Source organism: Haemaphysalis longicornis, unplaced genomic scaffold (genome assembly GCF_048455015.1).
Source record: "Haemaphysalis longicornis isolate Haplotype H1 unplaced genomic scaffold, Haemaphysalis longicornis Haplotype H1 scaffold_6, whole genome shotgun sequence".
NCBI lineage: Eukaryota > Metazoa > Arthropoda > Arachnida > Ixodida > Ixodidae > Haemaphysalis > Haemaphysalis longicornis.
Window position 1 is genome coordinate 60280463 of NW_027526407.1, and position 18093 is coordinate 60298555.

An 18093-nucleotide genomic window follows, 5' to 3' on the forward strand; every position below is an offset into this window, starting at 1 on the left:
CACCACCATCTTGATAATCATCGTGACATTGGTCCTCTTTCGAATTTCTTTCGGGTGTATTCCTGTGTTAGTGCAATGTACAAATATGCCAGAATATATCCCAGCCCAAAACAGTTCTGTTCAGGCGCCTCCATTAATAACGGCTGTAAACGACCACGCCCGGTAAAAAAACGTATTGCATGATTAATTAACTGCAGTAACTAGTTACATAATTTGCACCTAGAGGGACTCGATCTCTGGTTCGTATGAGAAAAAAGAGGCCACAAATCTGTAATTTCAGTTTACCCGATCAATTGATCGCAGTCTTCTCTGGCGCGTATTCCCAGAATTACAAGCCTGCGTTTTTCACTCGGTTCGCACATGAACGTACGGCCGCGAGTGCAGTTTAGTGTATCCGGCTGCGAATTCGGGGAAGCAGGGACTTTTCACGTCGCTGTGCGTGCACACAGGCACAACAGCATGTGTATGTTTTTAATCTATTCACAGCAGCCTATAACAACATGAAGGTGAAGAAAACATTTCTACAAAAACGGCAAATCACTCTAAACTGCGCGGAATTAAGGTAGGATGTAGGTCGTTAGTAAAAGCGGGCGCAGAGTGAACGCCGCTGAGGATTCACAACCATCGTAAGAAAGGCGAGTGCAAGGACGCCAGCGCAGCGCTCGAACGACGGCATTTGCGAATGAAGCGCTCTGTATACTGCCGCGAACCGTGCGCAAGACCTCTGTGCAGTGATTGCACGACCACAGTCACGCGAATGCAAGAACGGAACTACCGTAACAGAGCAGTTTGAAATGTCCACGCTCGATCCTTTCGCATTCACGAGCTATCCTGAGATGTTACAGAATGCCGCACACGTAAACAAAAACCGCGCTGTGCGTATGCACCAGCGGCATCCGCCCCGCAAATATCCCCTTGTAGACAAAAAATATAAAACAAAACACTATCACTCAGTGCGTGTTGGTAAAACGGGGCTCTAGAAATCCTATAAATGCTACCAAAGAGCGATTTCGGCGTGAAAACAAGAGCAAACTGCCCGAGAAACTGCAGCGAGCGCCCCGAAGCGTTGTGACGGCGTCTGCTCACAAGCGGCCAACAAAAATGGCGGCACCGCCGCGGAGTTAAAGGGACCGCGGCGCCGCGGGTGAGGGGAAAGAAAAAAGAGGAGGGCAGCGGAGAAGGAGGGAGCAGTTGGCGCTACCTTAGTAATTTTAGGGACCTCACGCTGCGTAAATTCGCCGCGCCATCTACAGTGCGCTCCGTGAGTGAAACTTTCCGCCCCCCCTTCCCCCCGCCGCCGCCTCCGCCGCATTGGGAGTTTGTTGTTCTGCACGCGACAAAAGAACCGTTGGCTGGTAGAGCTAGAAAGCTTTTCTTTGAAAAAAAACTCCCCCGCATTTCCCCGAGGGGGAGAATGTGAAAGTGCGAATGCACGGTTGTCGGCCCGCTTGCGGCGCTTGCGCTCGGCCCCCGCAGCCCACCGCCTCGCCGCCTTCTCTTCCATCTCTTCCATCGGGTTTGTAGTATCACGTGTACACCACGCAGTTATCAAGCCGCTATAACGCCGCTGAGTCGCCAACGCACGCCACTGACGACGTAGTTTGAATGCGTTAAAGATATAAGGCGCGTCAACACTGATATCACCGTCGCGTCCGTGGCTTGATCGGTAGAGCGTCGCGCTGCGGCCGCAAAGTCCGCGGATCGAAACCTGGCGCCGGATGCTGTTTCTTTATAGAGGAGCACTGCGGACGCCGACGCCGCCGCCGGCGGTGGATGGTTTAAAACAGAGCTTTTCCGGGCACATTTGTTGCGATGCAACCGATCTGCAGTGAGGGACGCGCTTTCTGAAATCAATGCCTTGCCGTGAAATCGCGTGCATATTTTGAGAGGGGAAGCTCTGCTGGCAATTTTGTGATGCAGCATGTAGTAATTATATTCCTTTTAGTGTTAATGAAAAAACTAATCGGGCACTTAAGTCTATTAGAGGCATTTGAAGGCGACAGCCAGCGATTCGCGAAGACTTCTTCACTGCTGCGTAGTATTTGCGGTGCCGTCACTGGCACTGCAGAGGGTTAGCGCTGTAGTTGCCACACTTGGCTGCGGCTCTGGCGACCTGGGTTCAAATCCCATTCGGACAAAAAAAAAACAGGCCGTCTCTACTAACCTGAAACTTGCGGAGGGGCAAAGCATGCAGTGTATAAGTGTATTCAAAGATCGCAAGTATCTCTCTTGCCACACGGCACGCGCTGATTGGGCGCCGCAGAAGGGCCGGCGGGGGGAGAAATCGCGCACTTGCTTAGGCAGTGGCGCCCTCTCTTGCATTGAACTGGATTTAGCAATTAAATAAGAGACAGACTGGCCGTAAGTTGTCTTCGTGTCACACGCTGCAGCATGCTAAGCGGTATGCTTTATAGGAGGGAACCGGGCGTTTGAGTTCAATATCGAGGCGGAATTTCACGAATTTATGTTATTAATGCAACTAAATCCTGATTCCTCCTGTATTTAAGGTTAGTATAAAATCATGTTACTTCGTTTTGAACCGGTCTTATCCAGTATACACTGGTGTTTTGACCATCGTTTGATAACTTGATTTAACGTGACGACATGAGACGACGGTGAAGACGTCGACAGGCCGAGCTCCTAAGGTGTTCCGCCCCTAATAGGTGTCTGTGTATGCTTTATTTACTTATTCTCTTTTTACAGCGGCCGTAATTTGGTTCCACACGTGTAGTCACCAGCAACTACGGTCACTTTTCGCGTTTGATGAGACATCTACGGCGGCCACCTTAAGAAGTGTGTCGAGATTTTATAGTGTCCATATTTTCATATAGTGTTCATATTTCTAAATAAGTATAAAAAACTTGTTTCCTTACTTTCCTCAAAATTTTATGAAAAATTACACCTGTAGCCGTGAGTCAGTGGACCCTGGCGGCGTACTCCACAAGGTTGATGACTTGTTCTAGTCGCTTTGCTTGGTTGCTGAGGAAAAGGCCTCCCATTGCTCAGTGCTAGTGGTAGCTATGTGGGTAGTTAACGTAAAGTGTTTTTGTGGGCAAGTCTAAATACCTTTATTTACCCGCCGCTTTGCAGCGACGGGCTGTACTGCGGTGACCACCCGCGGTGAGAAAACGTCCGGCCTGAGGAAAACCCTCGAGACCGGTCTGCCCAGCCAGATGCCATGCACCGGTCATCTGGCATGGGTAAGGCGGGAGCACAAGACTCTCAGAAAACGAAATACGCTCACCTGAGTGGAAAAGGGTGGCCCCCTCTCAGCCATCATCATTAGCTGGCTGGACCTGGACAGGTCTACCAAGCTGGTTGGGTGCGGGGGTCAAAATCGTGGAGGTGGGGGCTGCCTGAAGCGCCAGCACTGCCCACCGGAGTCCCACCTGCCGAATCGCAGGGACAGGGCGAACACATCGTCTCCTACTCGGGAAACGCAAGATGGAACGGGCTCCCTGTACGGCTGCGCAAAGGGCGATCTGCAGTTGAGGACTAGCCTCCAGCGGAGTTCCCAGTGCGCACGCGGTAGTACCCAGACACCTGACGCGTCCACGCATGTTGCCCATCCATACACCCACGTAGCGTTCAAGGCCGAGTAAAACCACACGCGAACTCTGTCATATCAGACAGGCAACTGGTCCCGGGGGACATTCCCCCGAACGGAGACCTCCGGCCGATTGCCCATCGGGGTCCCGGATGGGGTAGAGGTCCGCCGTGACACAGTTTGTGTATGAGCCGCGAGGTGGGTAGGTCGAGTCCGTGGCCACCCCGGCTAGGCCGAAGTGGGTGTCAAGTCCGGGATTACCCGCGCCCCGGGTGTGTGGTGGTTGGACGCCGGGCGGAGTTGGCCCGGCGCTCCTGACACATTGGAACCCTCGTTTCCACCACACGGCCGCTTAGGCCTCGGACTCGTGAGTGGCGACGTTGCCCGTGGGACACCACATGGAGGCGGGTGCGGGCAGGGGGGAGTGTACGCCAACTCCTACTACTCCCCCCGGAGCAGAGGGTCAATGCTCCTGGCCCCACATGTGCGTGACAGAGGAAGAGGAAATTATCCGCCCGAGTGAATATTTCTGAGTGCATGTCCCGAAAATTCCGGCGTAACAGGGCGAGTTTTGGGAAAGGTGATAGTTGGGCAGGGCAGAGCAGCTTGGCCCTACAGTCGACGACGACGGCGCTGATGATGATGATGATGCCCTCAATGCTTTTAGCCGTAGCCCCGAGGGGGACTGGCCATGTCTAAATCACTTATTGTAATTAGCTAGGACTTCAAAAGACCAATTTATTTCTGGAAAAAGAAGAGGCCGTGGAATGCAAGTTTTGTATGATAAAAACCTTAATTACCCATTATTCGTGCATTCTTTGGCAATTCAAGTGAACTGCAGCAGAAAGGCGAGCTAGAATGCAATTGTATATCCTCCAGCTCGAATAAAGGTCTCCCATTAGAGAACCGTCGTGTGGTGTGTTTAGAATCTTTACTAGGACCATGGCCTGATGCGGGGCTTCAAAATAAGGTTGTTCGTGCCCTGAATGTGTTTTTACCTCAACAGGAATAGCGACAAAGTATTAGGTTACATATTATATTTTTGTCGTGACTTAGTGACCACCAACCCAGGAGGACATTTTACAGACAACTTTTAGTACTCACGAAAGTGTGGTGCACAGTGGAATAGTATAGCCGGGTCTATGACCCTGTATTGGTGAAATGGAGTAGCCGGGAGCAGACCCGCTTCCAACCTCTCCACTCAATAAACCAGTTAAACCACCACCACCCTCCTTCTTTCTCTTCCTCTAGAAACTGTTCCTCCACTGGTAGCAGTAATGATTGCTACGTAAAACTGATTAAGCTGACGGCTACAGTGAAGGTGATTGGCATCGCGTAATTTCTTGGTGAACTTTTTCCTGCCCGGTTCGTGCCATTCTTGCGAATTTTTGAATTCCTTAACCCCGAGAGTAGCCCCGTGAAGCAGTGGGCTACTCTCGGCAGCAGCGCTGCTCGACTGCGACGGAGAAAGGAAGAAAGGAAAGAAAGCGTGCTCGTGGAACCTGCGGTGTCACCGGTAGGACGCTGAGGTGGGGCTTCGGCCGGCGGTTCGGAGCGTCTCGGGCTCCCCGGAGCGTCCAACTCGTCAGGCGCCTCCAATAAGGTAAGCTTGAACTAACGCACTTGGTCGTCTACGATCAATAAAGCCTACTCGGCGGCGCAATTCCACCCTTTTAGCCGCCGCGGTGGCTCAGTTGCTAAGGCGTGTCGCTGCTTAGCACGAAGCCGCGGGTTAGATTCCCGGCCGCGGCGGCCGCTTTTCTGGTGGAGGCGAAAAGCAAAAACGCCCGTGTGTGCGGCATTTCGGCGCACGTTAAAGATCCCCAGGTGGCCAAAATTAATCCGGAGCCCTCCACTACGGCGTGCCTCATCGCCTGCGTCGCGTCGGCGCGTTAAACCCTACAATCAATGGAATCAATTCCGGCCTTTTAAAATTCCACAAGCTCTTTCTGTGATGTATCTTTCGATATCTAAACAGCTCTGCGAGAGCTGTTTAGATATCGAAAGCACGCTAACAAAACGTTGTTTCGAAGTCCGAACGTATTTGCGTTATCAAAGAGGCAGGGACACTGGTGATCTGGAAAGCGCGCCTTCAAAAAATTCCCGGACACCTAAGCACATTTTATGATGCGAAGGCACTATAGTGTTGAGTCCTCGAACGAATATGCCGGTGTTGTATCCGCCGCCATGTTTCACAGCTGCTGTGGATGTATAGGTGGTTCGGCGTCCTCATCGCATGCACAGCACGGAGGATGAAGTTTGTAGAACAAGTACCGCGAGGGAGGATTCACGTTCATTTTGCGCTTAGTAATGACATGGTACCTACAGAGGCACTTGTATAATGGCACGCATGCGTCATTTCGTTGTCATCTCCTCCTTTTCTCTTTGCGACGTTTTCTTAACCTTTCGGTTACAACGACTGGGATGCTTGGCCGAGACACCTTGTTTGCCTCACGTGCACGCTAGTAACGGGAACGTGCTTTGTTTCTCACCTTAAAGGAGTACTAACACCAATTTTAGGAGTTAATATTATTGCACGGTTCGCTTCCTCTGCGTAACAGAGTACCCTGGCTGAAATATGAGTGGCCTGCGACGCGAGGAACATACTTTAACTGGATCTCATTTATCGCGCCTGGCGTTGCGCTGCTGAGCACGAAGTCGCGGGTTCAATTCCCGGCCGCGGCGGATGCTTTTCTAATGGAGGCGAAAAGCAAAAACGCCCGTGTGTAGGACATTTCGGATTTCGGCGCACGTTAAAGATCCCCAGGTGGTCAAAATTAATCCGGAGCCCTCCACTACACGGCGCGCCTCATCGCCTATGTTGCGTCGGCGCGTTAAACCCTACAATCAATCAATTTATCGAGCCGACGGAACAGAACGCGGAGGGGCACTCAGCAAATCAGCGTGACATCATCCCGTTCTAGCCAAAAGAAGTGACGCGGACAGCGCTCGGCAAAAACTCGTGACGTCACTTCACGCGCGGAGCCGCGCGAGCGGCGAGCGGGCGCCGGCGCATTCACAAACGGGTGCACGTAGCCCGAGCTACAGGCATAACCGCTGGCCGGAAAGGCACTGTTGCCAAAAATAGTTCCGCACACGGGAAAGGTAGTGATAATATAGCCCGGAATCGCAATAGAAGTCGCCATAAGGACTTTTATTGAAAGCAGTCGTGGAGTTTCCGCCGCAATGGTAGGCCTAGCACCTTCAGGCAGCACAGCCGTTCAGCTCCGGCGGCGGCGCGGTCGAAACAACGCCCCCACCGCCCTCCGCAGTGTTTCGACGTCCGCCCAAAGCGGTGAGGTGATGCCGGGATTGTCATATGCGCTTTTCGCGATGAAAGCGGGGGAATTTGAAGCAAATGATTTTCAGGCCCTTCAATGTAATGAATTATCGCGCGCTGAAGTATTTAAAGCGCTGTTTCGGGTTCGCCAGACCATTAGGCATCGATAAAATCAGTAAAAGTGGAACGTAAAATTTTCGTGTCAGTGCTCCTTTGATGCCACTTGTCTAACTACCACGCTCAAATTCCTCCCGCAGTACTGACTCAGGCCATGTTTGCAGCCCAAGTTGCTCAGTCGATGGCCACAACGCTTTCGCCAGGTTCCCTTTTAGTTAAGCGGGATTCACGTGAATGCATTTCTATGGGTCTTAATAATTCATGACACCAGGGTATAAAAAGCATGGTGTACCGATACGAAACGTTTCGCAAATTCGTAGAAATGTTCCTGACGGCCTAGTTGACTTCCTTTAAAATAGATTACTTCTTTGCTGAGATAAAAAATAAACAAGAAACCAATTTTGCTTCACCCAGTTTTTACTAGACGGCGCTATCTGTCTTGCGAGCAAGAGTTTTATTTTTATTCTAGCACTGAAGTGATGTACTTCACAAATAAGTGAACTAGGCCGATCTGAACGTTATGTATTTGTATAGCTTTTCGTATCGGCGAACGATGGTTTTGAAGTCCGTCGGCCATAAAGTAGTAACTCCTACAGAAATGTTGACAGGTGAGTCCCCCCTAACTATAACCGTCGAGCTGTGGGAGTACAAGAGTTCCGTGCTTGTCATGCATACCAGGGAACCCTGGTGCAAATGTCATCCAGCGCGAAATTTACAAAATTGCATTTTAGATGCGAAGCAGCTTATGGTCGAGCCTGTTCCCTCCGCCGTTGTGTGGGCGCCATTGTGCGGCGTCCACACCCCCACTGCGCATGCCTGGCCAGGCACCGCTGATGATGATTGTGGCAGGATGCCCCTAGGGATTGGCCAACCAAATATTCCATCCCGAGATAGCTTCGCGTTCAACCACCGTCGTCATCTTCCCGAAGGGGAACCCTGGGTACCACACCCCCACTGCGCATGCCTGGCCAGACACCGCTGATGAAGATTGCGGCAGGATGCCCCTGGGGATTGGCCAACCAAAGAATCCATCACGAGATAGCTTCGCGTTCAACCACCGTCGTCATCTTCCCGTAGGGGAATCCTGAGTAGTATGCGAGGCATTCCTCCTCTCCTCTCCGACTCTCCTCTCCGGCATTCCTCCTCTCCTCTCCGAAGCTCCTCTCCTCTCCGGAATGGCGCAACGAATGGTAACACCTGCGGCTCCGCGCGCGATAATGCGAAGCAGCTTAGGGTTAGAGACGTGACGGTAGCCGCTGTATACTCCGCTGGGGGCGCCACTGTAGCTCCGCGGTATAAATGACGCGCGCGCGTGCTCCGCTCTCCTCATTCTCCTCCCGCAACGCCGCGATCGAACTGAAAACTAATGGGAACTTGAGCCGACCCCAGGGCTGCTTCGCATACTACTCAGGGTTCCCCTACGGGAAGATGGTGAAATTTTTTAAATTTAATGGTTACTTTGTTTATGGAAGCTTCCTTGAGATATGTGGCGTCACTCCAAGCAATCAGAGTTTTCATCCTCTGGGCAGTCCGCCATTTTGTAGACGATCCGCCTGACATTTTTTGTGGCACGGACGCCGGGTTTTTGACCAACCTATGCAACTAATGCTTTTGCGTTAAAACACGGCGAGATTGTGTACTAGGTTCACGAATTTCGCAGGCCAGAATGTTCTGCATTCACTACGTGCACGAGAAGGTCACGCGTACGAAGGCATGATGAAACAAGCGCGAAATAAACAACGAAAACGGAGAAAAACAAATACGACAGGACAGTTCCTCTCCGTTTCTGTCATTTCTTTCACACTCTTCTCCTCGAGAATCTTCACCAACTCGTCCAGCTTTCCTTCTTACTTAAGGCGTAAGAATGTTTTAGTCTACTCGCTGAATATTGTCGCAAACTATGGCTTTTGCTGGTCCCAGCAATTTAAGTGACCTTTATAGCAATACTGGTACAAACAGGTAAAGCATGTCGGTAAACTCCTGGTGAAGTAACATTTCCTGGCTTCAGTTTTGCTTGCAGGCCTCACAAACCTGCATTAGGCGGATGTGTGTGCGAAGCCTGTTTGTAGAACACCAGCTTGCATTATTTAACCACGCTTCGTTAGACTGTCGTATAACGCGCATTAGAAGCTAGTATTATGTTTGGGGACGAAGTAGCGCACGTTCAAGTCCACAACCAACCACCATTTGAATTCAAGGCTTTTACTACGGCTTTCCCACAAAGGTTTCTAACATTGCCAATCACTAACCAACTTTCATACGCAGCTAGCTGGCACGCTTTGGTTCGCTTGTGGCCTAGCTTGGTTCACTTGGTTTTTTGCATCATTCATCTCGACGACGGGATCATTCGAGGTCAACCTTCTAAAGAGACATATCAGGCTTTCTCCTTAGCAGTGCGGATGCCTCGCAGGAAATGACAGAATGTGATGTCATCATCATCAGTGATTGACCAGAAGTAAAGTTATCGATGACGGTTTACGAGCATCGTCTTGGGTTTAAACACTTCTTGTTGATTCCGCCACTTTGCCACCTAAATTTACATCCACAATGATAAGGCTTGTCACTACACGCGATACGGTACTTAGGACTAATAATACATAATTAACAGAAGGTGAGCTTGTGTTGACTTCTGCCATTAAGTATTTCCACCTCAACAAAACCCCCGCTCACAACGCCGACAGTGATCGAGGCTCCTGAGTGGCTGATACGTGACCACACATTGCTCTATGGCTCATACATGTCCACATTACTCTTAGATGCATTTGAGAAAGATGCAATTACATAACAAAGTGCAAGGTCTTCTTTAACTAAGAGTACACAGGGAATTGGGATTTATGAGTCCAATTCATAAGAAAACGCCACATTCAGGTGGCATCGAAGAGAGGTGTGAAAAGGCCACTACTGAAACAAGGCCAGTCGGCTCGTGCAGCAGGGCAGAAACAGGAGGCCTCAACAGCTGGCAGGCGAGAAATGTGGACGAGGAAAACTTAAACCGACTAACACTTCACTGCTTTCATCGGGAGGGGAAAGGAAGTTAGTTAGGGGGGCGGAGGAGGGGAAGGAGAAGCTGCTGTATGCGGAGAGGAGCTGTAGAAGATTCACCTTTTAGGGACATCCGCAGTGTTTCAAGAATACGCGCCGCCAGTTTCCATTTCGCTAACTTTCCCGTTGCACCCTCCATTCGGCATCGCAGGGCACCCACGGAAGAGCAGACGTGAACCCCTTGGCCACCAAGCCATGGCGTCCGTTGCAGGCCACTGTGGGCCTGGAATAGCTCTGTTCCTACTGGGCGCCTGGTGGGCCTTCCACGCATGGCGCCGCTACATCCGCAGCCGGGCTCAACGGCGCCCCTACGTTTGCCGCGCCTGGTACCCGTTGCACTGCGTTCCCCGACTAGCCTGCCTCGAATGCTTCGCCAAGATAGCCGGCGGCCTGAGTGGTCTCGTCATCGAGTACATCAACGCCTTGGAGGGTGGCAAGTTTGTCGTTATGGCACACTACCACCACATATCCATGTACTTCTTCTATGCCACCAGCGGCGTCATCGAAATTATGATGTACAGGGGTCTACCACTCCCGGAGGGTTCAGACTACGTCGCCACCCTGCTGGCCGCGGTGGTCGTATCGCTGCTCTTCAAGATCCACCTGCACGGGCGCGCGCACCTGGACGTCCTTGTACACTCCCTTGTCTCGTACAGCAGCGGGGCCCAGGCACTGTGCACCATGGTGGAGATGGTCCGTCGCCACAGCATCCTGGCGTCTCTGGGACGGGCCTACTGCTGCATGCTGACGGGCACGTGGCTATGTCAAACGGGCTTCGTGCTCTACAGCCGGATGCCCAGCATTCCCAGGTGGGACGAGCACAGCCACGATGACATGCTGATCGCCGGGGCAGCGTTCACGTGGCACATGTGGCTGCTCTTGCTGGGCATCGGTCTGCTCGGCGTGCTCGCGTGGATCCAGCGCTGCACCTGCGACTGCGACGACCCTTCGGACGGGCTCGACGAGGCAGGCTACTCCTTGGTATACAACTCGGTCGCATCGGTGGATCGGAAACTCGGAGGCGAAGACAAAATGGCGAATATGGCGATTAGGGACTACACTGACGACGATTGCTATGTCTGAAAAATTCACTCTCAGAGAACAAGTAAAGAATGGTGGCCTGGGGAGCGCCAATGTGCGATGAGTGCGGCAAAAGTGTTTTTGTCTTTTTTTCTTTTTTTGGAGAACACGATAAAATTTCGGCTACAGAGCTAGCTCACAGCCCGGCTGAGCTTGTTATACAGAGAAACGCACTCGGAGGGAAAGAAAACACTAAACTTTTGATCAATAAAAGCCCCGTCAGAATCTTTAGATAAAGCATAAATACCCCAAAGATATAAATATCGCGTATGAGTTAACAGCCTCGCAGCTTCACATTGTTCCTGCAAACGCTTACTGCACAAGGAGAGCTGCTTAGCTTCGCACTAAAATTCTGTGAAGGAGGCAAGTTGTGTGTATAAGTAGGGTGTTGGAGACTTTAAAAAAGCATTTTGCGCAGCAATTAGCTTAATTTACAGTAGGCACATTAGTTGAGATCCTTAGTGCAAATCTTGGACAAAAACAATGTTAGTTGAGATCCTTAGTGCAAATCTTGGACAAAAACAATGTTTCAAACCCTTATATACTCAGTTCAAAAAAGCTATTGCGGGTGGAACGATCGTTGAACCCTTCCAGAGAGGAAAGGCGAACGAGGTAGGCTTGCGATAAGTTTTAGGACAGCTCTTCATGGATGGACTAAGTAGGTCCCCCGTAAACGTTATATTTCGAGCAGAATACATTTGTGCCTTCTATCAGCGGTTACAGTAATTTAGTTGTGTCGAATTCTAACCATCAAAAGTAGCTTATAAGATGTAAGCCGAAGATTGTGGTGTTATAGCGTAAGAAACGGCTGAGGTGATGACAGGCAAAACGTCAAGGCCATATTGTGATATTTGTGGTTCACCTCGAGCTGTGTAATGGCATAAAATTGATTGTCTCCACCCTGGACCTTTTGTACCCAGACTGCTGCTTGGACCATGGCCCTATCCCTCTGCTCAGCGCAAAACCTTCTCCGCGTTATTCGATTTAATCGAGGACAATGGTGCATCGACGACATTGTAATTTTCCCTTCAAAGCCGGAAGCTTTTAACTCGATTTCCTGCAACAGGAATGTATTTTATTTTTATTTTATTTTGTTTTTTTCTCCATTACTCCTCTTCAGTACTAAAGAGGAATCTGGCACTAGCGTCTATGCGGCTCACATCAAGGCCATCGGTGTAGCCATGGACTGCCATTACGTCTTGCGCTCGCCTTCGTTTCATCATTGGCTTGGATTGAAACGCTTTAGTAGCCGTATACTCGAACACAGTGCCACAAAAAACGCAAAAGATGGTGCGTTATCTAATAAGCGGAAAATAAAACAGGCTGTTTTGAAGCTAACGAAAAAGGAAGTAAAGCGTATTTTCGCAGGAATGGTTGTGCCTACTATTGATGATGATGATGATGATTGCTATTGGTTTCCCCTTTGTAGCGGGGTGATGACATGTCATCTTAATAAATTATGCAGGCCAAGCTGGTAGTTAACAACAATGTCTATATTTTGTGAAAAACTCATTAGAGATTCTTATTTTGTTAATTTTACTATAATTTCAGATAATAAGTTGATTGGACAGTTTGTAAAGCTTTCGACAACCGATGCACCTACCTTCCGCTACAGTTTAACAAAACTTCTTGCTGAGCCAGTTGGTTCATACTTGAAAAAAAAAAGAAAACATGTGGTTAAACAGTCGCGGACGAAGACAAGATAGGACAGATACAGGCGCCCGTGTCTGTCGTATCTTGTCTTCGTCGAAGTACGTTTTGTTTCTTTTTTTTTTTCGCCAGCTACAACTTTCGCGGTGGCCTATTACCCGCTCAGTCATTCGTCCTTCGACTGCGGCATGACCAACGTCAGGTGCGATCACGCACTGCCTGCCTTTTCACCGAACATGGCTACCACATAACAGGGAGAATTTCGGCTTCCTCGTAGTTCGTAGACTTGTTAATGCATAGCGAAGAAAGCAAATCCCCAAAACAGCTTAAGAATCCAATTGTCATGCCAAGCCCAAGCCAAAAAGGGGGGAGGGGGCCTTCAAATTAACCCCAATGACGACATGTATTACCAGGTGCAGTGTCCTCTCTATTATACTTAATAAAAAACTCTATGCCTACTGCCTTTTTTGTCCCTCTCCTCCTTTTTTCACAGAGTACCATGTCGGCAAACTCGGGTCGGCGCCTTTCTGCGTTTTCCTTTTTAATAAAGAGTCTCTCTCTCTGAAGATGCGCTTTCATGCCGGAATGTTTAAAGCGCAAGACTTCTGAACTCAACAGAGACTCAAGTGTATCAAGGTATTGGTCTTGTTCCTTTTTGCAAAGGTGGGTCAACCGCAAGGTCAAGTGCGCGCAACTGACTCAGACTCGCACTTTTTGACACCTGGCACTCAGGCCCATTCTGAAGTCTGCAAAGACCTTACTCAAGGATGAACTCAGCTTTGGAACATATTACAGTGCTTAAGTTTGGCGAAGACTGAAAACGCGGGTCAGAAGCGGACTATCCACTGTTTTATTTGACGGGTAACACACGTGCATATATACAGCGAATACGGCCAGGCGCAAAATTGTCTTCATCCCCATCGCCATCACCATCAGCAGCAGCCTATCTGGGCCCGCAGCAGGGCAAAGGCCTCTCTCATTAATCTCCAATTACCCCGGTCCTGTGCTGACTGCGACCAATTTGTCCCCGCAAACTTCTTGATCTCCACTATAATGTGCTGTTGGGCTAGTTGGTGCATTATGCATTATCTCATCTGCCCATCTTACTTTCTGCCGCCCCCTGTCACACTTGCCTTCTCTAGGGATCTACTCTGTTACCCTTACTGACCAACGGTTATCTTGCCTTCGCATTACATGCCCTGCCCACGTCTATTTCTTCTTAATTTATACTAATATGTCCTTAAGACGCGTTTGTTCCTTCACCCACTCCGCTCTCTTCTGGTCCCTTAATGTTACACCTATCATCTTCCGTTCCATTGCTTGCTGAGTCGTCCTCAGTTTAAGTTGAACCTTTTTTGTGAGCCTCCAAGTTTCTGCCCAGAAGGAGAGTACCGGCAATACGAGTATGCAGCTGTCATACCCTCTCTTCTTCAGGGACAACGGTAGGCCGCCATTCATTATCTGAGAATGCCTGCCGAATGCATTCCACCAAATTCTTATCGCAAAATGGTGCAGAGCGACTACTGCACCTGTAAACAGGAACGGGGAAGGCAAACTGTGGTGTCGCGGCGGCGACGGCTCCGAGGGGCGAAGCAGGAGACGTACGCTCGGGTTGAAGAGTCAAGCCAAGAGGATATTTTATTCAGTGACGTCATATATATACCCTAGGGTTAGCCCCCTGGTGGTAGAATCACTTCATACCAAAAACGAAACCAAAACAGAAACTCCCCGGATACTACATTCTCCCTCCCTTGGGAAAACAGACGACCCGCGCATCACATTCACATAAACAATCAAAGTGATACACTGGCAATTTGGTTTCCCTACTTAAGTCACTACAAAAGGATGCAGCAGAGAACAGGCTGCTGCCAGAACAGTGAAAGAGACCCGCACATGAGCTTCCCATACTCAAAACAAACACAGCAAGAAAAGTGTCAGGGCGAAACCGCACGTATTACATCCACAAAGCACAACAGGCACCCTCATTGAGACATTTCCACTCTTCCCCTCCCCTGAGTGGAAAAGTAAAACGTCAGGAAGTGCCATTGATAGCCTTGATAGGGTACGTTATGCACCTACAAAGCCAGGAAAGAATCTCAAGAACTGTGACAATGTTGCTGTTACCCATTGATAACATTGGTAGGGCACCTTATGTACCCCCCCCCCCCCACACACACACACACACATTTACACAGGCGAGGTCCAGTTCAACGGGTCACAGGATATACACTTGACACACATTTTGCGGGTGTGACACTGAAATCACGGTGGTCGTTTGTGGCAACCACTCTGGCTTGGCTACAAAAGAAAGCAACTTAATGTTTTAATTTGACAAATTGTGAGGCAATTCCAGATACTGAGTGTATACAAGAATGTTGTGCCCATGACGTATTTGCAAAAACAGTGCTCAACCGCGAAGTGAACCACAGCGCACATATACATCCAGATAAAGTACATCCACATACAGTGCAGTGACGTATCGTGAGGCCCTTGTAGACGCTTTAAGACGCTTTAATCACCACGAATCCACACAGTTTCACGTCGTGCCCACCGGCGGATCTCTTGCCGGAACTAATGCCACGTTGGAGAAAGAGAAAGGAAAAACCAACTTTCACTTTCACTAGCACTTTCACTTTGAAGATGTTTTCACGTGGTGAGTGCCGAAATATTCAGCTGAGATCGATAGTCGACGGCAGAGGAAACACTGTTGGCGAACCGCCGGTCACATTCGTTTTGACTGCTTGGAAGTTTTTTTAGAAGTAGGCAGAACGTAGTCCTGAAGATGTGAGGGAAGTTTCCTAGTCCTGTGTGGGCGGTCGGAAGTCGTTGACGCACTATGCGACGATTGCGACAGGTGGTGTGAAGGCGTTGCTTGCCTTGTGGCTGATGGTGACCTTGGTGATGTGGTCGGCTCGTTGATGTCGTAGGTGATGGAAGGTTGTGGCGAGGATTAAACCTCTTGCTGCTCGAATGTGCCTGAATTATTTCTGTAATTTGTATTTTTTCGAGGGTCTACTACAGAAAAAAATTGGCCGCGTATCTGCTCCTTTCGTTGCAAATGCCGTCAAAAGACGATAGTCTCTACCGACTTTTGCCAAGTAAATGCTTCCCTTCGCTTTCAAACTAACCTCTCATGTTGTTCTTCTTGCGTCGCGCTCCCCCCAAGGTAAAGACGCGAAAGGTTTGCTTAAATCATTTTAAATTTCCCGCGTTCCACTGCTCCAAACCGGGTGTCTCAATGCCAACGCTGCCGTACGGCGAAGACGCGCGTGAATCGAGGCGCCCTACTTCAACTTTTATAGAACCGCGTTTCCCTAGTCCACGTGCGTTCCAAGCAGAAAGTGGAACCTATCTAGTGGAACCTTTCGTAACTGTTGCCACTTGATTTCTTCAAATGCCGCCAGAAGCTATATGGCGCGGGCGACAGCAGGCGACGGCGGAGTGATATTTTTTTCTTCAGCTGATGAAGTATTTACTCTCGCCAAAATCAAACATGTACGATTTTTTATAAAGGAGCGCTGTAAATGTCACTTCTGTATTAATTTGTTGTCTTATATATGCGTACTGTCTTGTTGTTCTTCAACAGTATTGACAAGTATGAACATTACACCGGACTTAGACGAGCACATTTAGCTGTGACTATATAAGACTATTGCGCAAACATTGTTTTACTTTGGCCGGGTCGCTGAATCGAGTCACAGACAGACAGACAGACGGACAGACAGACAGACATACAGACAGACCAACATTTCTGGGTTTAAGTAGTCCAAGAAAGACTATCGTCTTTAAAAGGATAGCGTTCCTCGAAGTGATGCGGGTCTGCTTTCATGCTGGTCAATTTGGACGCGCTCCAACGGGTTCCGTCTTCCATTTTGTACGTGTTCTCAGCCACTTTACGGCGAATGCGCCCGGGTAATGAGTACCTGGAGTTTATTTTGGAGGTAATTGGAAGTCTGATGTGTACTGTATCCTGAGGTTCGAACACTTTGTCCGAAGCGGCATGTCGACGATCATAGTCTCTTTTCATACGAGCATGCTGGAGCTTAACGTTTCGACGAAGTTCCGACCATTCCTTATATGGATTTTCATTAAAGCGCTGTGCATGGAAACCTATAATCGACAACCTAGTGCGGGGAATACGACCTCGGGGGAGGAAAAAGGGAGAATGTTTGGTGGTTGTGTGGGGTGTAGTTCTATATATGGAAATGTATTCCTTAACTGTTGTTTGGAGATGTTTTTTTCGGCAATGGCACATTGACTAAAGCCCTAGCACTCTATTGAACCTTTCTACCTGACCGTTAGCTTACGGGTAGTAAAGAGGCGACTTGATATGTTTGATACCTTTAAGGCGCAAGTACGCTTCAAACTCAGAGAAAGTGAACTGGGTTCCGTTATCAGATACTAGTTTATCCGGAAGACCTTCTCGGACGAAAACGTCGGCCAGAAATTTAATGATGGGGGAGGAGGAAATGGATGTTGTAAAACATATTTCTGGCGAATTGGAGGAATAATCGACGAGAACTATAATGTAGCAACAATTTTGCTGGCGCTGCCATGAAAGGACCTATGATATCAATCCCTAGTTTTGCACATGGTTTATCAGGATATTGAACGGGTTGCAATCGGCCTTGCTGTATTTTTGCCGACTTATCAACGGAGTGACATGTAGTATACATTGAGTAACTACCTGTTCGACGTCATGGCGAAGACCTGACCACCAGTATTCCGTCTTAACGGATGCCTGCATACGAGTAATACCTGGATGCACTTGGTGGGCGAGCGTCAAGATGCGTTTGCGCAGACCGGACGGGGGTATGACTTGTTCACCCCTACAAATGATATTCTCCACTAAGGAGAGCTCATGCCTGACTTCGAAGCACGGGCGGACACTTTTCGAAAGTTGCCTTTTGGGGGGCCATTGATTAGTTAAATACGACGTAACCTCTGATAATATTAGATCTTGGGCTGTACCCTCTTGGACTTCTTCTTTGGAGATGAAAGAATCGACTGTCGCTATGACCTGTTCATCGAAAGATGTTTCCTCTACCTGCGTACTTTGGGGATTTCGCGAAAGCGCATCAGCGACCCTATTGTTGTCTCCTTCCCGGTACTTGACATCAAATGTATAGTTTAAGAGCCTCGCTGACCAACGTAATGGGCGGCTTCCCGACCCTTTGGATGACAAGAGTGTGACGAGGGCCTGGTGATCGGTACTTAATGTGAACCATCGACCCCACAGATACGAGTGCCATTTTTCGCTGGCCCACAGACATGCAAGCGATTATTTTTCGCCAGCTGAATATTTACGTTTGCGTAAGTGTTCGCGAAGCATATTGTATTCTGCGGGTACTATTTCCGTCTTGTTGCTGAAGGACGG

The 18093-nt window shown here is 49.3% G+C and overlaps 1 protein-coding gene across 1 annotated transcript; it reads left to right on the forward strand.

Annotated features, from left to right (window-relative positions):
- The first annotated feature begins 10105 nt into the window (after positions 1 to 10105).
- On the forward strand, positions 10106 to 11069 carry LOC144143037 (transmembrane protein 45B-like). Its single transcript, XM_077674857.1, has one exon. It carries the CDS (start codon positions 10182 to 10184, stop codon positions 11067 to 11069), a length of 888 nt encoding a protein of 295 aa, XP_077530983.1. The 5' UTR covers positions 10106 to 10181.
- The last annotated feature ends 7024 nt before the right edge of the window (positions 11070 to 18093 follow it).

Bases quoted from the DNA above. Each gene is read 5' to 3' on its own strand.
- LOC144143037 (XM_077674857.1), top strand. From the start codon at position 10,182: ATGGCGTCCGTTGCAGGCCACTGTGGGCCTGGAATAGCTCTGTTCCTA.